Here is a 26,099-nt window from a genome sequence, read left to right on the forward strand (position 1 = left end):
AATTTTTCAGCTATTATTTCTTTAAATAAATTTCTGCCCTTTTCTCTCTCTCTTCTCTTTCTGGGACCCCTATAATGTGAATGTTAGTATTCTTGATGTTTTCTAAGACGTCTCTTAAACTATCTATTTTTTAAAATCCTTTTTTCTTGGCTTAAAAAAAATAAATCTTGGGTGATTTCCACTACTCTGTCTTCCAGGTTGCCAATCCATTCCTCTATATCATCTAATCTTCTGTCAGTTTCCTTCTGTTGTATTTTTAAATTTCAGTTATTATATTCTTCTGCTCTGTTCGGTTCTTCTTTATATGTTCTAATTCTTTGTTAACATTCTCAGTGTGTTCATCTGTTTTTCTCCCGAGTTCATTGAACATCTTTATGATCATCACATTGAACTCTTTTTTTTTTTTTTCTATTAGGGTATAGTTGCTTTACAATGTTGCTTTAGTTTCTGCTGTACAACGAAGTGAATCAGCTATGTGTATACATATATCCCCTCCCTCCCACCCCACCCCCATCTTTATTGGATAGATTGCTTATCTCCATTTGGCTTAGTTCTTCTGGGGTTTCATCTCATTGCTTCGTTTGGAACATATTCCTCTGTTGCCTCATTTTGTCTCATTCATTGCTTTTATTTCTATGTATTAGGTAAATTGATTACATTTTTCATTCTAGAAGAAGTGGCCTTATGTGGGAGACATCCTATGGGGCTCAGGAGCATACCTTTTTGGTCACTTGAGCTATATACTCTAGAGGTGCCCCCTACATGGGCTGTGTGGGCATTTCTCTTGTGGTGGGCTCACTACTAGATGGGGCTGGCCCCCAACTTATTTGGCTATCAGGTCCTGCCTCATATGGAGGCTGTCAGCCTGCTTATGGGTAGGGCTGGGTCCCAGTGGGGCTGACTGCTTAGGACTGGTGTTGACCTGCTCCTGGGTGCATAAGCCCCTGGTGCTGATAGGCTAGAGGGAGGACTCCAAAATGGTGCTTGCCAGCATCAGTCTCCTTGTGGAAGAATGAGCTCCCCAAAATGGATACTGCCAGTGTCTGTGTTCTCAGGGAGAGTATCAGTTGCCTCCTGCCTCTCAAGCAGGCCTTCCAGTATCAGCAGGTGTGTCTAACTAAGGCTCCTTTCAGATTACTGCCCCTGTACTGGGACTTGGAGTATGTGAGATTTTGCATGTGCCCTTTAAGCAGTGTCTCTGTTTCCCACAGCCCTCTGGCTCTCCTGTACACAAGCCCCATTGGCCTTCACAGCCACATGTTCTGGGGGCCTCTCTTCTCAGTGCAGGACCTCCGGGCTGGGGAGCCCGATGTGGAGTTTGAACCCCTCACTCCTTGGGGAGAACCTCACCAGTTGTGATTATCCTTTTGTTTGTGTCGTTGCCTACCCCAGGAATGTGGGTCTTGACTATACTGACCTCTACCCCTCCTACCAGGTCTTGTTGTGGTTCTTTCTTTATATCTTTAGCTGTGGAAAATCTTTTCTGCTAGTCTTCAGATCATTCCTATCAATAGTTTCTGTGTAAATAGCTGTAGTTTTGGTGTGCCTGTGGGAGGAGCTGAGCTCAGGGTCTTCCTGTTCTACCATCTTGGCCACACCCAAGGCCTATCAAATTTGAATATCACTAAAGAGTAGTTTCATTGTGCTGTTTGTAGGGAATTTCCAATGTTGGTATTTCTAGCTTTTTTTCTCTTGGGCTTGTCAGATTTCCCAGAGAATATCTTCACGTTTCTTGCCTGGAAGGTAAAGGTGTAGCTACCAGCCTCTATAAAGTTTCAGCATTCATCATTCAATATGTATATGGTTATTTACCCCCAGACCCCAACTATTTTTTGATAAGAGTTTCCATGCCCTCAGCTGGGCAAGTCAACTTCCGATGCAAAGACTCTCTTTTTTACTCTCTCTTGAGGAAATATCCTCTTGAATTGTGCAAAGGTGGAAGAGGGGATTAAGGGATTTTTCCCAATTCTCAGTTTTCATTCAATCTTCCTTCTTTTAGCCAACTACCTCCTATTCTAGATGTATCTTCTGTTTCCTCTCACTGATCTTTTTGGATATTGTCCTGTGTAAATCAGGTTGATTTTCAGCTTTCCCACTGCTGGCTTTAATTTGGCTTTTTCTTGTTTGCTGAAAGTTACTTCTCATCTATCTGCTTTCTAGCTTATAAAAATCTTTTTGCTATTCTCTCTTCTCCTGCTTTTCCTATCTTTATGCGTTAAAAAAAAAAAGAGAAATTCCTTGTTGCAGTTTTACTGGGGCTAGATGGAGTGAAATTATGTATGTTCAATTTGTTATCTTAACTCAGAAATCCTAACATTAGTTTTTTGGGGTTTTTTTTAAGTGCAACATAATATTCATAGTGTAGGTACACCAAAATATTTTACCCATAATATGGTAGAATTTGTTTTTCTGCTCATGGTTATGTGTTAGCTAACCTCCACAATAGTCCCAATTAATTCTTGCCTCCTGAGACTCAAGCCATTGTATAGTGGCTCCCACACTAAATAGGCTAACCTTTGTAACCAGCAGGATATTGCAGAAATGATGGAGTGTGAATTCTTAGGGTAGGTGTACTTTCTGCCCTGAGCTCTTTTGGATTTTTTTGCTTTGGAGGAAGCCTCCATGTCTCTATGGAGAGGTCCAAGTGGCCAGGAACTGAAGCTTCCTGCCAACAATCAACATTAACTTGCCAGGCATGTGAGTAAACCACTTTGTGAGTGGATCCTGCAGTCCAGTAGAGTCTTGAGATGTGGCCTTGGTGTACATCTCGTCTGCAACTTACACTGCTCCCAGATTCCTGACCAACAGAAACTGTATAATAAGTATGTATTGCTTTAAGCAGCTAAAATTTGGGGGTACTTGATAATAAATAATAAAAAATTTGTTACTTGCTAATAGATAACTCATACAGATTTTTTTTCTTTTTCTTTTTTTGTCCACTTGCATGCTCCTGGGAATTGCGTGTTCACACTGTGTCCATTTTTGATTGTGCCATTAAGAAAAATTATGTATTCTTTACATATAAAATATACATTAATCCTTTGTCATATGTGTTGCGTTTATTTTTTCAGTTTATTGAACCTTTTTTAAACTTTACAGCCTTTGGTTTACATCAATTTTAAATCTTTATCTACTCTAATATAGTATAATCTTTCCCCTAATGTCTTTGACATTTGTTTTTTGTAATAAGACTTTGTCTGCTTTCAGGTTTTGTAGCTCTGTTTTTTCCTAGAGCTTTTTACTATATGTGGAATTCACTTTAAAAATGAATTTTACTTTTCTTTCAGATGGAGAGCCAGTTATCCATAAACTATTCATTACACCATTTATTTATACTATTTTTAACATTTATTAAAACTTTACTACTTAAATACTGATTAAAACAATTTAAACATTCAGCTATTTATTGAATAGCTTATTTTTTTACCCTCACAGCTTTGAAATACCATTGTTGTTTCATATTATGTTCCCATCTATTAAGGGATTTATTTCTGAGCTATTTGGTTCCCTTTGTCATTTGTCTAATTTTGCTCCAGGATTATACTGGTTTAAATACTATGGCTTTACAGTATGTTTTAACATCCTGTAGATTAACTTATCTCTTTTTTTTTTTTTTTTTTTGTTCAAACCTGCCCTGGCTATTCATTTTTCAAACAATCTTGTCACGTTTCTTAGCTGGTTGCGCATTTGATTGTATTAACTTTATAACTTGTTTTGGTGAAAACTTACCCAAGAAAATCAAAAAAATATTGATCCTTCCCATTCAGAAACGTGGTAAAACTATTTTCAGATTTTCTTTTGTGTCCTTTAATTTTTTTTTAGTTTTCTTCATATGGGTCTTGCACATTTGTTAAGTTTATCTTTAGAAATTTTATAAGTTTTTAATATGTCATTAATGAAATCTTTTGGTTTTCCCTGTTATTTTCTAATTGGTTAATGTTGTTGTGTAAGCAAGCTATTGAATATGAAATCTATTGATTTGTATATGATGATTTAATATCTGGCACCTTATGAAACTCTTTTATTAGTTCTAATAAGTTTTTAGTTGATTCTGTTCTATGTAGATCAATTCATCTACAAGTAACCTTAGTTTTATATCTTCCTATCCAATATCTATACCTCTTATTTATTTTACTTGTCTTATTGCATTGGCTAGGGCCTCCAGCAGAATGTCAAACATACTTGTGATAAAGTTATTGACACTATCCTTATGCTTCCTTGTATGATGTTGAATAGGATATTTGCTATAGGGTTGTGGTAACCTTTATCAAGTTAAAGATGGTTCTTATTATCTCCAGCCTGTTAAGAATTATTAGGAAGAGGTGTACTGATTTATTAATGTTGTTTCAAAATTTATTTTCATACTCATTTATTTTGGTTCTTTTCTAATCTGACAATGTTGAGAAATATGGCAACAGATTTCCTAATGTTTAACTATCTTTATATTACTGGGATAAATCTTGTTTGGTCATGATATGTTAGTCTTATAACTGAATGTTGAATATGTAATATATTCTAGATAGATTTTGGTCAAGACTTCTAATACAAGTTGGTATTTAAAACAGTTTATCATTAAGTTTGCTGAAATATACTTCTGCCCAATACTAGGTAAATGTGGTATTTTTAGTGTAGGGATTTCATACCCAGATTCCAGCAGAATTTTGTTATTTTTCTTATGTATTTTTCTGGCCTTTATTAACAGATACTAACTGTTCAACTTCTTACATGTGTGCTTGCTATGTATTTTTATTAATGTTCTGAGAAGATATTTAGTTCACCTGTCACAGATTGTAGAGTCATTCTAAAAGATATGTAAGAACATCACAATAATACATTTGTCATGTTCTCTTACTTTAGTGCTATTCTCTTCTTTCCTTTACAGTGGTTACCCACAGAACTTGATTAGAAATTTAGCTCTTCTAATTATTAGCTAGTAATTTCATAGCTATTTATCCTTTCTGAGCTTTAATTATGCCATCTGAAATAACAAATTATAACAATTATAGCTGCACTGATAGACCCTCAAGAACACACCCACATATTGAGAGCTTGTATATATTTTCAGCAAGGCAAAATTAAATTATACTCAGCTATTAGTAGAAGACAGCAAAAAAGGAAGAAAAAAAAATGGATTCATTTGGACCACCTGTCACATCTTCTTGGACCCATACATTTCTGACTCTTAAATCTAATGGCTAAATAGGTGAGCCAAGCCAGACAAAAATATATATGGCAGGCTACTAGCAGGCTGTTGTGGAAGGATCATATAAAAAGCATATTAAAAGCTTGATCAGCAATCTGTAGCTCAAGGATTTTATGATTACATAATCCTGGTTTACATTACACACTGAGATCTTAATAACCTGTTTCAACCAATCCTGAAATTGTTTGCGGGGTCTTCTGCCACAGGAACACTACTTCTTAGTCCTTGAAAGCCCTACTGTACATAACACTTCCTCATGGGGTTGTTATGAAGCTTAAATGAGACATGGGATGTAATAACATCTGGCATGGTACCTGCTGGTTTTGTAAAGATGAGTATTTAAATGCTTATATAAAGCTTTAACAAAAAATGTACCTGGCAATATGCCAAGAAGAGGATAAAAAATAATTTTTTTAAAGTACTTTCTCTAGAATCTAGGGGTGAGGCAGATAAATACATGGCACAATACCGTGTGATAGTCACCAGAGGCTTAAGGGAACTCACAAGCCAGGCTCGGAACTGAGACAGAATGGAGCCCACAGAGCTGTTTGGTTACATCTGGAGGTGCTGGCCAGTGGAAGAAAAGAGGAAGGCTAGTCTGGTTATAGGGCACAGCCTATTCTGAGGCATGGAGTTCTGACAGGGAGACACATCCTGGAGCTGCAAATGTGTGGTGAGGAGGTGGGGTCTTCACCTGAGGCTACTGTAGAGGGCTTTGCAGGGTCCACATCAGGCAAGTTCTTAAAGCAAAGGGCCTGATTATTCCTCTTTTGCATGACTAAGGTCTCATCATAAACTTCAGAGTTTCAAGTTGAAATGCCCCCTGGCCTCAAGGGCAAACTGACGTAGGCACAGCTGTTTACTTGCAGCCCAAGAAGCTTGCTATACAAGTCACCTTCAAGTTTCTATTCTGCCCTGTGCTCTAACCTAAGGAAGAAACTCGGAGTTTGCAAATGTAACCTGATAACCAAATTTCCTCATTGGAACACTTCATCTTTTAGGTATTTTCAGGTTATTATGTTCTGGCCTGAGGGGCAGATTCCAGCCCTCACCTTTCTTTTTTCTTTCTTTCTTCCCCCCCACCCCAACCCCGTCTTCTATTTTTCTCTTACAGTTAAAAAGCCCTATACAGGCAGGATTTTAGAACTGGAGCAGCGGAATGTTTGTCTCAGTGAGCAGCCGGCTTTCGGGCTCTGTATTATAGCATCATTCCCAGGTTCGACGGCTAACTCAGAAGGAGACGCTGACCCTGGAATCGAAGGGAAACAGTTAAGTCTTGGTAGAAGTAGGGCAGGGTTCGCTGCTGTTCTTGCCAGCCGAGTGTTAAGGCGAAAATTCAACCAACCAAAAGCAAAATGAAGAGGCGCCATGCTTTTCTACTCCTTGATGTCTGGCGATCTGTCAAGGGTGGTGTCTTGCAAATTGCAAGCCCAGCGCACCCTCGAGCCTCAAGGGCAGGGAGCGTCGGGGTGCGGCCCTGTACCCGGCGCGGTGGCGCGCACACCCCTTTTCTGCAGACTCACAGGTTTCCAGGCCCCGCCTCCTCCGGGCCCAGCTGATCTCTGCCGCCTTTTGGGCCTGAAACCCAAGAGCCCAGAGCCCCACACCCTCGGCTCCCGGTTCCCCGCTCCGGCCCCGGGCCCGCCCAGAGAGCGGCGGGCGACAGGGTCCCCACGCCCTCGGCTCCCGGCCCTCGGCTCCCGCCCCGGGCCCGCTCCGCGCTCCGGGTCCCGCAGGCTCCGGGAAGGAAGGTGGGGCGGCTGGGCCGGGGGCGGGGCGGCGGCCGCGGCCGTGAGCCCGCCCCCCGCTCGCTCTGCGCTGGCCGGCTGGCGCGACCATGGAGGTCTACATCCCGTCCTTTCGCTACGAGGAGAGTGACCTGGAGCGGGGATACACGGTAGGCGGTGGCCGCGGCGGGACAGGGCCCCGCGAGCCGGGCCTGCGGCTGCTGAGTCCGGAAGGTTCCTCCGGCAGCCGCCGCCCCTGCGTGGGATTGAGGGGTGGGGTCCCTTCGCTCCCCTCCCTTTCCCTCCCCTCCCCGGGCCCACTGGGAAGGCTGCGCCCCGGCGCGGTTGTCAAGGAAACAGGAGCCCCCTCCCTGGCGCGGCGGCGGCGGCGGCGGCGGGCGCTCGGGGCGCCCAGGTTTGGTCCCTTCCCCCTCCCCGCCCCGCTCCCGGCCTCCGGGTAGGAGCGCCGGGAGTCGTGTCCTCGGACGCGGCGCTCGCCATTCTCCTCGCCGCCAGCCTTCTGGAGCCCGGGATGGGCTGCGTTCGTTTCTGGCACAGCTGCTCCTGTGTCCAGACAGAAGTGGCTTTGCCGGCGGGTTGATGTTGGTTTCCAAGTTCCGTAGGGATTCATTCAGATGGAAAATATGCTAATTAAAAAAAATCATCATTTGTAGAATTTATTAGCCAAAGCAAACACATGTGTTGCTTTTAGATGATTCCCAAAGTTTTGTTTCTTCTAGTTCTGCAGTGCCATGAAATGGCAAAAATCAGGTACTCACTGAGCACCTGTTCCATGCCTAGGACTGTGGTCTCTGAAGAATGAGAAACATTCTTGCTTTCAAGAATCCCTTGCTTTCAAGGATCCCTGCTTTCAAGAGTGGAGGAGTGGCAGGGAGGGCAGAGACCAGGGCCTGGAACCTTTGGGTAATAAGTTTAGTAAATGAACTGTAGGTAGTTGATTTCCCAGTGAACTTAGACAGCTTCATCTAGACAGTCATTGAGAGGGAGAAATGCCTCAGCCTGGGATAGACCTTGGAAAATTTTATTTCCATTGACAGAACAGGTAGGCTTTGGGGAAAATTGCACAGGGCACTCTAAAGGATTGTTATTTTATTCACTTATTCACTTGTTATTTAATTCACCCACTTGCTAAACTCCAGTTACATTAGTTTGGCAGAGAAGTATTTTAATCTCTCTCTTCTAAAGATTATTGGGTTTTGGTGACAACTTATTTGGAACCTTGTGTTTTCATAGCGAGGATTAAATCACCCTCTCAAAGGAATTTTTAGAATTAAGAGTAGTGATTGAAAAAAAAAATCCAAAGAGTATGTGGGTTTCTAGAATTAAGTAGACTACTGGGTCCACGTATCCCAAAACAAGTTCTCAAAGTGCCTTCCCTTGGGGGGAGGGGGGTACTTCAACCAAGGAAGAGCTGAGCTCCCTGGCCATTATTTATATAAATAAATGAATTATGAAATTGATTAAATATACTGTATCTTACTTCAGAAAAAGGGGTGGAGGAATGAACTTAAATTTGAACCTATTCAGGTCTTTTTCATTAAGCCCAAAACCTTGGTTGTCTTTCCTTCTTTCAGGTGTCTCACCTCTCCCATCAGCATCAACAGTCATGGAGGGCTTTCCATCTTCAGGGCATTCTTTTAGGACCTGGAGATAAACAGGCTGCTTGTCAGGGGCCTTGGTCTGAGTAGTCCAAGCTGAAAGTTAATTACCTCCCCAAATAAGCACTTAGGTGGATCAAACTGATTGGTTTTTTTCTATTAGAGTATCTGTGTTTTAACCCAAGTTTTCCTGTTTCTTTGTATTATTTGTGTTATGGCCAGCCATATGCCACACTCCAGGTTTTGAATTAAACTGATTTGGAAGGAGCCTTTTTCTTGGTAGACTTGGTAGGTAGAAGATTGCTTATGTGAGGAGAGTTTGTGTGCTTTTTGAAAATTTACTTAAAAAAAAATCCTAACTTATGTAGGTTGGTAACCGTTTGTTAAGATACTTCTGTGAGTGCTTTTTTACCTTTGTGAGTTTGTGAAGCAGATACTTTCTACCCTTGGCCAGCAGTTTTGGAATTGTACAGCAGTTTATTCATTCAGCAAACATTAACCGAGTGCCTGCTATATGTCTCTATTCTGGGTGCTGGGAAGGTAGCATTGAATAATATTTCATCTTTTTAGAAAAACCCAGAATTTAAAAATATCATCTCAGTTCCCTAAACAATAAACTGGTAAAATAATGTATACTTTAGTGTAAAAAGTACCTTTTTACTTTAGTGATTGTGTTTCAAATTTAAGAAATATTAAACTGCATTCTAACAAATTCAGTGATAGGAAATTTAAAGTAGAGGATGATTTTTCCTCCTTCTTGTCCCATGCCCTTAGGGATAACGCATAGGGGTGCTTTCTTAGAGACTTTCCCCCCTATGCTATGAAAACATGTTTTTTTTTCTTTTTTAGAATAAATAGCAGGATTTCACTATAACTGTCATTGTACAGCTTATGGATACCTTTCTGTGCCAATACGGATAGGTCTGTCTCCTTCTTCCTGGTAGCAAAGGGATCTTCCGCAGAAGGAATGCACCATAATTTGTTTACACAGATCTCTGTTGGTGGCCATTGACATTTGCTTCTAGTTTTTGGCAACTATGCCAAATGTTGAAATAAGATATACCTGTACGTGCTTTTTTATGCCTACTACTAGGATTTCTGTAGAACATTAACTAGAAGTGGTACTTCTGGGCCTTCTAAGTTTTTATCAGTATTGCTCAATTGTTATTCAAAAAGCTTATACGAAGTTATGCTTTATGTATGAAGTAATTTACCTTTAAAGAGTGAATGTTTGCCCTTTGAACATTTAAACATTTACTGTGGGCCTGCACTGTGTTAGGTGGGGAATTGAAAGGTGGAAGGATGTTGTTGCTGTCCTTAGGGACTCTCAGCCCATGCAGCAGGGGTCAGGTGGGGAAGGGTTAGAGCGCTGTGATGTCAGCTGGAGTCCTGAGGAGGAACGGGGCAGTTCAGCTCTGCCTTAGCGTGGTGTGCTCTGGGTGGGGGAGGGGTGCTCAGGAATGCTGACATTTGAAATCTGATGAGAATTTTGCTGGGATTGTGAATTCCAAAAAGAGGAAGCGTGGGGCAAAATTTCATCTCAGGAAAAAGGCATGTTAAACTCCCAGATTCACCAAAAAACAAACCACACCAAACAAAAAAAGGGCCACTTATAAATCATTTTAGTTTACAAAGAAGCAGGAAAGGATACTGTAACAAAATGCAGGTGAACCCTTCCCACCCTACCCCTACCCTCCATAGTGTGTTTGTTTAATATCTGTTTCCCTGCTAGGCTGTAAGCTCCTTGAGGCTAGGACAGTGTCACTCTCCACTGCTGTATCCTTGTACAGGGCTCATCACATAGTGAAAATTCACTACATGTGTGCTGAATAAATAATGAATGAGTCTTCTAATAGGAGAAGAAAGTCAGAAGCTCAGTGATCCTGAGGCGTGAAGCAGCTCAGTGAGTTGGAGTGGGGTTGTGCAGTGATTCCTGACAGAGAGAGGTGTGTAGAGACCAGATGGCTAGACTTGAGAGCTATAAAGGGGTATGGACTTCAGCTTCAGAGAGTGGGAAGTCGCTGGAGTTTTAAGGAAGGAAGTAACATGATTAGCTTTGCATTTAGAAAGATGACCCTGGAGCATTAATCATGTAGGAGATGCAAAATGACCAGAAAGGAGAGGATGAGGGCTGAACTAAGGCAACTGGGAAAGGAAAGGGGAGGACTTAACAGGAATCTCCAGGGTCTGGTGACCAGATGTAAGGCAGCAGGGCGACTCCCGCGAATATGGGTGCCAGTGACCAAAAAAGAACTGACATGTGGGCAGTTTCATTTGGGGGCCTGCTGAGTTTTTTGTGGCAGATGAGGCTATTTCATTTTGGAGTTCAGGATACATAGAGAGGTCTGGGTGAGGGGTGTGAGGCAGGAAGAGAAAGAACAGTAGGTGCTTTATAAGAAGGAAAGTGCTAGATATGGCTCACTGGCCTTGTCAGGTGAGGATGGAGAACAGCCCATTGGACATGAAAGGAAGCAGGTCCTGGGTGCCAGTATAGGCTAGTATTGATATTTTCCATTTTCAGATAACATGGTTGGTAAAAACAAAACAAAACAAAACTAGAATTACCATTCACGTAACAACATAAAAGTTTGAAGGTATTAGATTTCATTTCCATAGCTGTAAAAATCGAGGCATTCAATTAGATAGATTTTCAAGTCCATTTTAACTGTATGTGTGTGACTGAGTGTGTTGTGTTTATACAAATATGTCTTTTTCTTGAGATCTGGACTCTTTCACTGATTTACTTTATATCATGCTTTTCAATAGATAAGGCAGCTCCATATATACACGATCATAATATTGAGATATATGCAGGGATAATTATCAGTTTAATATTTTCTAGATTAAAATACACAAATAGAACAATATAATGAACCACCATTTACCCATTACTCACCTTCAATATTTTACAATACTTATTTCGTTCACCACCCTTCATTCTTCCATTAAAAAAAAAATTCTGGAGTATTTTAAAGCAAATCCAAAATAAAATTTCACCTGTAAATATTTTACTGTGAATATCTGACAGGCAAAGACTTTTTTTTTTTTTAATTAATTAATTAATTAATTTATGGCTGTGTTGGGTCTTCGTTTCTGTGCGAGGGCTTTCTCTAGTCGTGGCAAGCGGGGGCCACTCTTCATCGCGGTGCGCGGGCCTCTCACTAACTATCGTGGCCTCTCTTGCTGTGGAGCACAGGCTCCAGACGCGCAGGTTCAGTAATTGCGGCTCATGGGCCCAGTTGCTCCGCGGCATGTGGGATCTTCCCAGACCAGGGCTCGAACCCGTGTCCCCTGCACTGGCAGGCAGGCTGTCAACCACTGCGCCACCAGGGAAGCCCCGCAAAGACTTTTTAAAGAAACATAACCAAAATGTAAATACTACAAGGTTAGCAAAACCTTAATATCATCCCAATTCTTAGTTGTTTTTGTTGTTTTTAACATAGCCATAGTGCACATATTGCCTTGGAATTAACAGTGGTCTGTGGGAAATATTATTATTGCCATTTTATATTTGTGAGAATGACACTGGTACGATCAAGGGGGCCTGGCCACGTCCACTCTCTGTTTACTTTCATCCTCAGAGTAGCTTCCACCTGGTGACAAAATGGTAACATATTGCAGATTAAAAAAAAAAAAAAAATCGTATTCTACAAAATCCAGAGGAAGAGAGGGTGTTTCTTCAGAGCAAGGGCACTTTCCTTCCTTCATATCTCATTATCCCTAGTTAGTTCCTCAACCCATGCAGTTGCCAGAGGAATTCTGTGTGCTGATTGGCTGCCTTCACCATGATTCATGTAATCACTATGGCAAGGATAAGTTAACCAGATGGAGTGAAAATAGTTAGGGGGCATCCCTGGAGCTAGGAATGAGGTCAGGCCATTCCTGCCACCTAACCCTGTAGACACCTCAGTGGGAGAAGTTCAGAAGGGTAGCAAGACCACAGTGCCCACAACGATTATCTTCCAGTCACCCTTTATAAGCATCTATGATGCAGGAGGCCTTTGTGCAACAAGGACATAGCTGGCACAGTGCCTCACACGTGGTAAACTCACAGCATAGGCAAACATTAAACGTGTGTTGAGTGATTAAGTCAAGCATGTGTAAGATATGTTCCTTACCCTTGAAGACAAGAAATACAGTTTGAAAATATTCTTGAACATTAAGAAACAGAATGCTACATTCATTTGAAAATCAAAAATTTTACAAGAGGATTGAATTTTGCAGATATGGTGCTTAGAAATTGATCTATTCTTTTAAAATAAACTTTTGATTTTGAAATAATTTTAGATTTGCAGGAAGGTTGCAAAATTAGTACCGACAGTTCCGTATACCCCTCACCCAGTTCTGCTGTTACCATCATCCATTACCATGGTAACATCAAAATAAGGAAACTAGCATTGGTAACTTGTTATTAACTAAGCTCCAGACTTTTTGGATTTCACCAATTTTTCCACTAACGTGCTTTTTCTGTTCCAGGATCTCATCCAGGATACCACATTGTATTTAGTTTCATCTGCTTTGATGTGATACTAAGTAGTCCAAGTTGTAGTACACTGTCTCTCAAAAATGAGACAGGCATGTTATTAGATATGAACCTGTACCGATTAAATCAAATTTTGATTATTTCAGATGCTTCCTTGGAAAGTTTTGCCACTTGGCAAAACCCTATTTATAATATTCTACCAGTTTATGACAGAAGCTGACATAGCCTCACAGTGAAAAGCACAGGCTGTGGATGGACTCATGCTGTCTGCCTCAAATCTTGCCTGCAGCATTTAGCCTGAAGCCAGACTTTGGACAAGCTACTGAATCTTCCTGTGTCTTATTTTCCTCATCTGTAAAAGAGGATACTAGTACAGACATACCTCAGAGATATTTCGAGTTCAGTTCCAGACCACTGCTTATTGCAATAAAGTGAGTCACACAAACTTTTTGGTTTCCCAGAGCTATAAAAGTTATGTTTACACTATACTGTAGTCTATTAAGTGAGCAGTCGCATTATGTCTAAAAAAAAAAAATTTACATAGCTTAATTAAAAAATACCTTATTGCGAAAAGATGCTAACCATCATCAGAGCCTTCAGTGAGTCGTAACCTTTATGCTGGCGGAGGGTCTTGCCTTGACGTTGATGTCTGCTGACTGATCAGGGTGATAGTTGCCGAAGGTTGTGGTGCTGTGGCTATTTCTTTTTTTTTTTTTTTTTTTAATTTTTATTTATTTATTTATTTACTTATGGCTGTGTTGGGTCTTCGTTTCTGTGCGAGGGCTTTCTCCAGTTGCGGCGAGCAGGGGCCACTCTTCATCGCGGTGCGCGGGCCTCTCACTATTGCGGCCTCTCTTGTTGCGGAGCACAGGCTCCAGACGCGCAGGCTCAGTAATTGTGGCTCACGGGCCCAGTTGCTCCGCGGCATGTGGGATCTTCCCAGACCAGGGCTCGAACCTGTGTTCCCTGCATTGGCAGGCAGATTCTCAACCGCTGCGCCACCAGGGAAGCCCCATGGCTATTTCTTAAAATAAGACAACGGTGAAGTTTGCTGCACTGATGGACTCTTCCTTTCATGAATGGTTTCTCTGCAGCATGCAATGCCTGTTTGATAGCATTTTACGCACAGAACTCTTTTCAAAATTGGAGTCAGTCCTCTCACACCCTGTTGCTGCTTTATCATCTCAGTTTATGTTATCTTCTAAATCCGTTGTTGCCATTCCAACAGTCTTCACCAGTAGATTCCATCTCAAGAAACCACTTTCTTTGCTGATAAGAAGCAACTCCTCATCCATTGACGTTTCATCATGAGATTGCAGCAATTCAGTCACATCTTCAGGCTCTACTTCTAGTTCTAGTTCTCTTGCTGTTTCTAACACATCTGCAGTGAACTCCTCCATTGAAGTCTTGGACCTCTCAAAGTCATCCATGAAGGGTTGGAATCAACTTCTTCCAAACATCTGGTAATGTTGATATTTTGACCTCTTCCCATGAATCACGAATATCCTTAATGGCATGTAGAATGGTGAATCCTTCCCAGAAGGTTTTCAATTTACTTTGCCCTGATCCATCAGAGGAATCACTGTCTGTGGCAGCTATCGCCTTCTGAAATGTATTTCTTAAGAAATAAGACTTGAAATTTGACGCTACTCCTTAATCCATGGCACAGGCCATGGACAGATGTTGTCTTAGCAGGCATGAAAACAATATGAATCTCGTTGTACATCTTCATCAGAGCTTTTGGGTGACCAGGTGCATTGTCAATGACTAGTCATATTTTGAAAGGAATTTTTTTTTCTGAGCAGTAGTTCTTAACAGTGGGCTTAAAATATTCAGTAAGCCATGTTGTCAACAGATGTGCTGTCATCTAGGCTTTGATATTCCATTTAGAGAGCACAGGCAGAGTAGATTTAGCATAATTCTTAAGGGCCCTAGGATTTTTGGAATGGTGAATGAGCATTGGCTTTAGCGTCAGTCATCAGCTGCATTAGCCCCTAACAAGAGGGTCAGCCTGTCCTTTGAAGCTTTGAAGCCAGGCATTGACTTCTCTTCTCCAGCTATGAAAAGTCCTAGATGACATCTTCCAAGAAAAGGCTGTTGCATCTACATTGAAAATCTGTTGTGTAGCGTAGCCACCTTCATTCCTTATCTTAGCTAGATCTTCTGGATAACTTGCTGCAGCTTCTACATCAGCACTTGCTGCTTCACCTTGCACTTTGATGTTGTGGAGACAGCTTCTGTCCTTAAACCTCATGAACCAACCTCTGCTAGCTTCAAACTTTTCTTCTGAAGCTTCTTCACCTCTCTCAGCCTTCACAGAATTGAAGAGAGTTAGGGACTTGTTTGAATTAGGCTTTGGCTTAAGAGAATGTTGTGGCTGGTTTGATCTTCTATCCAGACCACTAAATCTTTCTCCATATCAGCAATAAGGCTGTTTCACTTTTTACCATTCATGTGTTCACTGCAGTAGCACTTTTAATTTCCTTCAAGAACTTGTCCATTCACAACTTGGTTAACTGTTTGGTGCAAGAGGTCTAGCTTTTAGCTTATCTTGGCTTTCAGCATGCCTTCCTCAATAAGCTTAATCATTTCTAGTTTTTGATTTAAAGTGAGAGATGTGCGACTCTTCCTTTCATTTGAACACTTAGAGGCCAGTGTAGTGTTATTAATTGGCCTAATTTCAATATTGTTGTGTCTCAGGGAATAGGAAGGCACAAGGAGAAGGAGAGAGATGGTGAGTGGTCAGTTTGTGGAGCAGTCAGAACACACACAACAGTTATCGATTAAACTTGCTGTCTTATATGGACACAGTTTCTGGTGCCCCAAAACAATTACGATAGTAACATCAAAGATCAGTAATCACAAGATCACCATAACAAATATAATAATAATGGAAAAGTTGGAAATATTGCAAGAATTTCCAAAATGTTACACAGAGACATGAAGTGAACAAATGCTGTTGGAAAAATGGTGCTAATAGACTTGTTCCACGTAGGGTTGCCACAAACCTTCAATTTGTAAGAAATGCAGTATCTGCAAAGTGCAATAAAATGAGGTCTGCCTGTAACTACCTTATAGGATGGTTTAAGGATGAAGTGAGAGAATCCTTACAAAGTGCAAGGAATGGTGTCTAGTTATGTTCGTGATTTATTCATATTATTTCAAGTAGGGACTGCCTTGAAGTTTACTTTTTTTTTTTAAGTTCTGTAATGTGAATTAATAGTGTAAACCAAAGTCTAGGATAAATATTTGTGCTATGTAAGATAAACTCTTTGCAGAGACTTTGAAGTACTACAGAAGCAACAATTACATTTAACCAACTTGTATTCTTATTACAACTTTTGTCAGTTCAATTCAGGTTTAGTTTTCTAGCCCTATGTACTACATATTTTTTTCCTTCAAAATCACAGAGACTGGGCTTCCCTGGTGGTGCAGTGGTTGAGAGTCTGCCTGCCAATGCAGGGGACGCGGGTTCGAGCCCTGGGCTGGGAGGATCCCACATGCCGCGGAGCAACTAGGCCCGTGAGCCACAGCTGCTGAGCCTGCGCGTCTGGAGCCCGTGCTCTGCAAAAAGAGAGGCCACGACACTGAAAGGCCCGCGCACCGCAATGAAGAGTGGCCCCCACTTGCCACAACTAGAGAAAGCCCTCGCACAGAAACGAAGACCCAACACAGCTAAAAATAAAAAAAAAAAAAAAAAAAAAAATCACAGAGACTAGTATGTTTATATAAATGATTGGGATGTATTATAGCGGGCATGGAGATACATATTTCCCACCTTCTCCGTTCTCTTCCATCCCCCACTGCATCTCTCCAAAACAAGCAAACCACTGGGCTCATACCTTGTATTCTTCTGCTAGTTTTCCAGGTACTCATTCAGGTTTTTAATGTAATTTCCTGTTATTTTGCTTGGTATTTGTCGGTTCTGTTTTAATTTTCAATTGTTGTCTTGCTCACCCTCTCTTTTAAAAGTAATCACTTATTATGGAAAATTTCAACATCTCCAGCAGTGGAGAGAATAGTGACCTCTTTACTCATCTTTTTTTTTTTTTTTTAATTTTTAAAAATTTATTTATTTTATTTATTTTTGGCTGCATTGGGTCTTCGCTGATGCGCTGGCTTTCTCTAGTTGCGGCGAGCAGGGGCTACTCTTTGTTGCTGTGTGCGGGCTTCTCATTGCGGTGGCTTCTCTTGCTTCAGAGCACGGGCTCTAGGTGCGCGAACTTAGTAGCTGTGGCGAGTGGGCTCAGTAGTTGTGGCTTGCGGGCTCTAGAGCGCAGGCTCAGTAGTTTGGTGCACGGGCTTAGTTGCTCCGAGGCATGTGGGATCTTCCCGGACCAGGGATCGAACCTGTGTCCCCTGCATTGGCAGACGGATTCTTAACCACTGCACCACTGGGGGGGTCCTTTACTCAGCTTTAAAAATGATAAATTCATGGCCAGTTTTGTCTCCTACTCTTTCCCACTGCTCCTTGCACAGCCTCCCCAAGATTTCATTTTGAAGGAAATCTCAGACCTGTCAGTGAATATTTTCAGTTTGTATGTCTAAAAAATAAAGATTCCCCTTTTAAAATATAATCACAATATCATTATCAGATTATTTAAAAATAAGCCATAATTCATCAATATTGTAAATATCAATCCATTTTTACATTTCCTTAATTTTCCCATTCATGTTCTTTTTTTTTTTAATGCAGCTTGTTTGAATTGGGATTGAAACTAGGTCTATAGAATGTGATTGCTTAATATATCTTTTTTAATCTATAGGTTCTTTTTCTACCTCTCTCCCTTGCTTTTTTTTTAACAATTAGTTTGTTGTATAAACTGTGACATTTGTCTCACAGAGTTTCCCACACTGGATTTTGCTGATTACATCCTTGCCATTACATCCTTGTCATGTGTAATATAAAAATATTAACACATTTTTCTGTTCCTTACGTGGTAAAAAGGTAGAGGCTTGGTCATTTTCAGATTTGATTTGTGATGCTAGCAGCCCTCGAAGAACATTGCCTATTAATATTAATCAATATTAATTAATTAATTAGTATTAATTAATGTTAATTAATAAGGAATCTATTAATTCATTAGTGGTTGCTTAGCATTGATATACTAATTTTATCATTCTCTCTTCATTTATTGGCTTGAATACATGTATAAAGAAGGAACTTTGCCTCATAAATTAGTTACTCTGAAGCTTAGTTTTTATAGGAAAGGCAGGATAAATGCTTGATTCTTTCTCTTATTATTTATTTGTCAACATTATGGATTGGTTGCCTCCAAAGATCACAAACTAAAAGTGATCATAGAGGCTTTCTTTTAAAAATTAGCATTGTTATGAATTTATGTATATTAGCATGTTTGATGTAGTTCAGTCCACTGCCTTTGTCATTCTTATATACTTTTTGTCCCGTCTTTGGTCATTTTCAAGTTTGGCTTTTTCACGTTGGGTGCTGTGTCTTTGACACAACCTCAGTAGTCTTTGATAACTTCCTTGCTTTCTAGTATAACAAGATATTCCCAGTAAATCGTTTACCTTTATTGCCCCAGATCTGGAAAAGCCCCTTTAGCTTTTTCTCTAAAGATTCCTGGTTACCTTTAGTGGGAAATGATTTAGAGACCACGATCTGGGCATGGGGTATACACAGTCGGCTTTCTGGATCTGTGGGTTTCACACCCATTCAACCAACCTAAACTAAACCTTTTTGCAGTTCATGGAATCGGCAGATGCCGAGCACACGGATATGGAGAGCGGACTGTATTTACTGTACAGTGTCCTTTGTTGTAAAGGACTTGAGCATCCACAGAGTTTGGGGCTCCTGGAACTCATCCCCCACAGATTCCAAGGGATGACCGCATTTGTGGAGGTCTCTAGATCTTTTCTGTGGTCAAGGAAGGAATTTATTTTCTTAGTCTCTTGTGTCTTCAACTGTGTCTCCTTTCTCCCACACTGAAAATCTCAGTACAGTTGTCCCTCGTTATCTGTGGCCCATTGATTGGTTCCAGGATCCGCTCTGCATACCAAAATCCCAGGATGCTCAAGTCCCGTGATCGGCCCTCCACATCCGCGGGATCTGCATCTCTGATAACACCAACTAGCTACCTGGTCTCATTTTATTTTGTATTCTTAGGGATTTTTAAAAAATTAATTTTGTTTTGTACTTGTGTAAAGTATCTACTGCATCAGGTTTATCTGCGGAAATCTAACTTCTGTTTATGTCCTACTCACCGTTTCCTTCCTCTGCCATTAATGCCCATTAAGAAAAACAGTTATGGTTTATCCTTATATTACAAATATATATACACAAATACAAATATGCTTGTTCCTCTACTCCTTTTCTTAGATTAAACAGTAATACATTAAAACATTTTCTTCCACGTGCTTTTTTTTACATAACAGTATATCCTGGAGATGATTACACGGGCATACGCAGAGATGCTGCATTCTTTTCTATAGCTCTTCGCTCTCCATTGTTGGCTGCAGTCAATAGCCTTGTCCATATGTCTTTTTGTATTTTTGTCAGTGTATCTTTAAAATAGATTCCTAGCAGTGGGTTACGAGATCAAAAGGTAAATGCATATTTAATTTTGCCAGGCATTGTCAAATTCCCTTCCTTGAATTGTGCAATTTTGCACTCCCATAGCAGTTTATGAGAGTACTTGTTTCCTCACAAGCTTGCCAATTGAGCATGTTGTCAGGCTTTTGGATTTTTGCCAATCTGATAGGTGAATGGTGGTATCTGAATGTAGATTCCATGTAGTTTGCTGGCTAAATTCTGATGACTGGATTGTGCACATTTGAAACATTCTTGTGTCCCCTTCTAGTTGTGCCCCCCTTTTTTGAAGGGAGTGTTGTGGGTATTTTAAATATGCTACTGTCCTCTTGTTGATTTTTATTAAAAACGCAGATTACTCAGGTTTTCACTTAAAAATTTTTATTCTGAGGAAGAACCAATATGTGGGTTGAGTCTCACCATCTGCCTTTTCTTAGTTCTTTGAGTTTAGATAAATTTAGGAATTTAGAAATTGTTTTAGAAACCATGAGCTTCTCTCTCTTATACACCCTCCCCGTTCTCTTCACCTTGCCAGTGGAACTTAATCTTATTTTCAAAATTACACAAGCCCAGTAGAGCAACAATTCATTCTCGTGATTATTATGTGCCTCCTTTCTCGCAGGCATTGCACTGGTATTGTGGGTGCAGGGTAGCTGACATGAGAGCTTGTTCTGGAAGGATGAGTGGCAGTTTGCCAGTTTGAGAAAGGGAAGAAGGTCATTTCAGGTTCAAGGAAGGGCCTGGGGAAGGGTGAGAAGTCTGGGTAGTGGGTAGGTGGTGGGGTGGGACTGGAGTTTGAAGGTTGGGTTGAGTGGTTTAGTGGGACTGTAGATCCCCAGGTAAAATTTTGTCCCGGAAGCTCTACAAGTAATGAGAGTGTTTGTTTGTTTGTTTGTTTGTTTTTAAGAGGAGAGAAATATCAGAGGTACAAATGACCAAAAACGTATGACAAGATAATTAGTCTCACTAGTAATTAAGGAACGGCAAAGTTGAAACCAAGTTTTTAAAAAATTCAATAGGCAAAGTGAAAAAGATTGATAAAAACCAGTACTGATGAAAATGGGGGTGAGGGGAGATGGTTCTTTACTGTCTGTTGCTGAGACTTTTCTACTGTTGGTGAGACTATAACTTGGAGACTCTGTTTTAGAGGTCAGTTTGACAATATTTATTAAATAAAATATTTATATAACCCTTTGACCCAGCCTTCCCACTTTTTGGTCTGTATCCATGAATGCACAAGGGTATACATGTAAAGTTATTTGTTGTAGCGTTGTTGATAATACCAAGAGAAAATGGAAACAGATCACTCATTTGTTAAATAAATATTTAACAAATATTTAGTGACTACCTACTGAGTGGCAGGCAGTAATCCACCTGTTTGGGATATAGCAATGAACAAAACAGGCAAAGGTCTCTCTTCAAGGAGAGTCAGTCGACAGTTTCTACCCTCAAGAAGCTTACATTCTAATTGGATGGGTGGAGAAGGGCAGAAATAAACATGATAATTAAATTATATAGTATCTCAGATAGTGATAAGTGCTGAGTAAAATAAACAAGGGAAGGGGGATAAAGAGTGCCGGGGGGAGCATCAGAGAAGCCCTCCCTGGGAAAGTGACATTGGAACAGAGACCTGAAGGAGGTGAGGGGGTGAGTCATGAGGTTATCTAGGAAACATTGTCTAGGCAACAGGAACAGTGTGTGCAAAGGGCATGAGATAGGAATGTGCCCAGTGTGTTTTAGATGTAGGAAGGAGTCCAGTGAGGTTGGACTGGAGTCAGAGAATAGGGGGTAATAGGGGATGAGGTCATAGGTAGTGTGATGGGGGCGGATAATGTGAGGTGGGGTGGTGGTTTGGGCAGTGCATAGCCAGTAGGTCTGGGAAGGAGGGATAAGGCTTTTACTCTGAGAGAAGGGAAGAAGAGGAATGATTTGATTCACCAAGTATGTTTTGATTACTAACCACATGATCAGTGTAGTGGCACTCTTCTAGATGCTGAGGACACAGTAGCAGAGAAAACAGATGGAAATCCCCGTCCTTACATGTTAGTTACGTGAGTTAACTTTGAAAAGAATCAGTCTCATTTCAGTGTGGAAAATAAGCTATAGGAGGGTCAGGTACAGGCTGGAAGCTCAGTTAGGAAGCTATTGTAGTATCCTACATAAAAGATGATGATGGCTTAGAACAGTTCTGTAGATGAAAGTGGTGGAAGATGGATGGATTCTGGACAGATTTTGATGATGGAGCCAACAGGATTCACTGATGGATTTGATATGGAGTGTGAGAAAAAATGAGGAACAGGATGACTTCAAGATATTTAGCTTGAGCAAATGGAAGAATGGTGGCACTGTTTACTGAAATGTGGATGAATTTGGGTAGAGCACATTTCGGGGGAAAGATCAGAAGTCCTATTTTTGGACCTGCTTAATTTGAAATGTTTGACCAAATATCTAGGCATCTTGTGGGTCAGTCAAATTGACATATAAAATTAACCATTCCAAGTCCACCCCTTACCAACTTGGCACCCATGTGCATCTCCTTAAACCATACTTAATCTCCAAATAAAGATGACAGTAAGGTCATAATTCTACCTCACATGATACAACTATCCTGTATACAACTGAAAACACTCTAACCCCTTACCCAGAAGAGGAGTTAAGGTCCTTGAGTCAGGACATCCTGAAACTTAAATACTATGATGTGAAGTTAACAATACTTAAATACTCCTGTATAAAGTCAGTACATCTTATGTTACACAATAAGGAGATAAAAGAGGGAAGAAAACAAAGATATTTGCTTTCTGTATATTAATATATGTATGTACACATTTATATATGCACACAAACATATTCATAACACAGTCAGAAGGAAATACTCATGACAATTACAGGCCTCATTTCTGTAACTGGTCACAAGTTTGCAGCTGATGTTTATAACTACCTTCTTTCACTGCCCAGTCCGTATTCTCCTTGCCTTCAGCAAGTACATTAGCTGCTCTTGGTTCTTTACCTAGTGAAGTGACCCAAACCTTCATTCCCAAAGGGTCTGAGATGTTAGTAGTTCTGCTTGAATTGGATTGTTATAGTTTTCTGTTGACTTTTATCACAGGGCATCGTAATATTAAGAGACATCCTAAGGGATCTCCTGTGTTGCAGATACACTCTTCCTTACCTCCATTGTGGAGTAGTGGTCCAGTTTCCCCTTGGCAATCAGGATCAGTCGCCCCAGCCGGCACAGTAACTCCCTCTGCACTTACTTAGAGACACGAGGAGATCAGAGTGGCCAGGTGATAGTCTTAAATTTTAGTTCAGTGGAATCATTGTTGTGTCTCTTGGTAGAAGCATAGAAGCATTTTTTCCCCTTTGGAACTAAGACTTCTGGGCCAGCCGAGCATAAATTCATGGGGACAGGAAGCAAGATTTTTGCCAGTGGGTCCCTAGGGGTAATAGTGAATTGTGTCACTCCCATTTCCACTTCTCTGTTCCTGGGTCTGTGAATCCTGGCTTTGGGAGAAACAGCACCTTATATTGGATGCTGATTCAGAGCATATCCACCTTCCTAGAGAACCTTGTCCCAGCCTGCAAGGTATTGCCATGTGGCTGAGACTGTAACTGAGTCTGCAAAAGGCCATTCCACCTTCTGTCAAACCAGTTGCTTCAGGATGGTGGGGAACATGGTAATACCAGTAATTCCACGATCATGGGCCCATTGCATCACTTTATTTGCTGTGAAATGAGTTATTTGATCAGAATCAATGCTGTGCTGCAGAATGCCTTGATGGTGGATAAGGTATTCATTCCATAAGTCCATGGATGGTAGTCGTGGCAAAAGCATTGCATGTATGGAAGGCAGATCTGTACCCAGAGTAAGGGTCTGTTTCAGGAAGGACAAAATATTGTCCCTTCCATGATGGAAGTGGTCCAACGTAATCAACTTACTACCAGGAAGCTGGCTGATCACCCTGGGGAATGGTGCCGTGTTAAGAGCTCAGTGTTGGTCTCTACATGCTGGTACTCAGCAGTGGCTGTAGCCAGGTCAGCCGTGGTGAGTGGAAGGCCATGTTGCTGAGCCCGTGCATAACCTCCATCCCTGCCACCTTGACCACTTTGTTCATGAGCTCATTGGGCGATGACAGGGGTGGCTGGGGAAAGAGGCTGACTGGTATCCACAGAACAGGTCATCTTATTCACTTGATTATTAAAATCCTCCTCTGCTGAGGTCGCCCTTTGGTGAGCATTCACATGGGACACAAATATCTTCATATTTTTTGCTCATTCGGAGAGGTCTGTCCACATACCTCTTCCTCAGATTTCCTTGTCACCGTTTTCCAATCATGTTCTTTCCAGTTCCCTGATCATCCGGCCAAATCATTGCTCACAACCTATGAATTGGTATGTGGTAGCACATCTGCCCATTTCTCCTTCCAAGCAAAGTGAACAACCAGGTGCATTGCTCACAATTTGCTCACAGGGAGGATTTCCTTTCACCCTTGTTTTCCAAGGGTGTCCCTGGAAGGGGCCCGTATTGACGGGGTGTCCACTTTCAGGTGGTGCCTGCCTGTGGTACAGAACCATCTGTAGACCAGGCAGAGGTCTTTTCTTCCTCTATCACCTGATCATAGGGAATTCCCCAAGTGGCCATAGGTTAGGCTAGGAGAGAAGGTAATGTAGCAGGAGTGGGAACCATGGGCATTTGGGCTACTTCTTCAAGTAACTTACTTGTGCCTTCACAGCCTTCTTGGGCCCAATCACATACGTACCACTCCTGTTTAATGATGAAATATTGCTGTGCATGCCCAAGTTTTAGCCTGGTGAGCCAAATAGCACCCAGTTCCTGATGGACGGTTCAGGTTGCATCGTAACTTGGTCCTGGCTAAGTGTTCAGTCTCTACTCAAGCCCATTAGCAGGCCAAGAGCTGTTCCTCACAAGGAGAGTAGGTATCCACAGAGGATGGCAGAGCTTTGCTCCAGAATCCTGAAGACCTGCGCCGTGATGCATCTGCAAGGTCCTGCCGAAGGCTCCAAACACCATCCCCATGTGCTACTGCCCTTCTAGCACCGTTGGATCTGCTGGATCATCTCATGGCCCAAGTGGCAGAGCAGCTTGAACCCCACAGCAGGACCTATTACAGAGCCTCCTCTTGTTCTGGGGTGCACTCAAAACTAGCAGCTTTTTAGGTCCCTTGGTAAAGGGACCAGAATGTGTTGCATCCAAAATCCAAAGAGGCCCACCACGTTATGGAGGGCAACCTGCTTTACTTAGTCCACCGGTTTAAATATTAATCTCACCTCAAAACTCTCACAGCAACACCCAGAATAACGTTTAACCGAATATCCGGGCACCTCATGGTAAAATTAACCATCACGCTTCCTCCTAAAAGTAAAATTAGACACTTCATTCATATATAAACATTGTAGTGTTTTTCTCCTTTTTGTTTTTGTTCAGATGAATATAACATGAGAAAACGAGCTTTTATATTTTATTATCTGATATTTATTTTAAACTATGGTTTAGTTGTCCCCGCAGTTGGAAAGTTTTCTCTTCAAATACATACCTATGGAAGGTTTTTGTACCTCCATTTTTTTTAAGGATTTTCTTATTTATTTATTTATTTATTTATTTATTTTTGGCTGTGTTGGGTCTTCGGTTCGTGCGAGGGCTTTCTCCAGTTGCGGCAAGCGGGGGCCACTCTTCATCGCGGTGCGCGGGCCTCTCACTATCGCGGCCTCTCTTGTTGCGGAGCACAGGCTCCAGATGCGCAGGCTCAGTAGTTGTGGCTCACGGGCCTAGCCGCTCCGCGGCATGTGGGATCTTCCCAGACCAGGGCTCGAACCCGTGTCCCCTGCATTAGCAGGCAGATTCTCAACCACTGCGCCACCAGGGAAGCCCTGTACCTCCATTTTTAAAAAGTGATCGTAGTGCAGGGAATAAAAGTTTATAGAAATGGTCTGTTTTCCTTGTTTATTATTAGTGAACAATTAGATCTCACTGTCAGTAAAAATTGATGGCTGCAGCTTCCAAACTATTGAACTTGTGCTAATAAATGCAACAGTTGTTCATGATTTGGTGGTAAATGACCTTTAAATGTAGATGTTTACGGAGGCTGTCCTTGGGGAACAATTTAACTTCCAAATGACACCCATGAGTACTTGTTATCATTTAAATATGCTTCCTTTTGTCAATAGCAGAATAACAAATACTGGTTAGATTTCTAATGTTGATTCAGATACCAGGAAACCTGCTGAATAAATTAGTGTACATTTGATTTATATTGACCAAAATTTTTTACATTGCTGTGTTACAGGTCAAGGTGACATGCATTTAAATGCATTGTAGAGCAGAGGTCATGCTTGACTGACGTGAATGCTTACACTGTTTTTAATTAACTTTTAAATATTATCTTAAAATTCCTTCTCAAGTACCAATTGTTAGGTAGAGGATTGAAATTAACTTAGGACGTTAGTTGAGACCTTATTTTTAAAGTCAGTAATCTTAATCTTTCCCATAAAAATTATTGGA

At 41.2% G+C, this 26,099-nt stretch overlaps 1 protein-coding gene across 2 annotated transcripts in view; it reads left to right on the forward strand.

The window, feature by feature from the left end:
• Positions 1 to 6,765: 6,765 nt before the first annotated feature.
• Positions 6,766 to 26,099, forward strand: part of SNX24 (sorting nexin 24) — a 165,166-nt gene continuing 145,832 nt past the window's right edge. The window contains exon 1 of one of the 2 annotated variants that reach the window (XM_057541622.1): positions 6,766 to 7,100. In XM_057541622.1, coding sequence (XP_057397605.1) covers positions 7,041 to 7,100 — 60 coding nt within the window. In that variant the 5' untranslated portion in view covers positions 6,766 to 7,040. Of the gene's footprint in view, positions 7,101 to 14,260; positions 14,496 to 26,099 lie in introns of those variants that run through there. The other variant, XM_057541623.1, reaches the window with a different exon arrangement.

This window comes from Balaenoptera acutorostrata, chromosome 2, assembly GCF_949987535.1.
Source record: "Balaenoptera acutorostrata chromosome 2, mBalAcu1.1, whole genome shotgun sequence".
NCBI lineage: Eukaryota > Metazoa > Chordata > Mammalia > Artiodactyla > Balaenopteridae > Balaenoptera > Balaenoptera acutorostrata.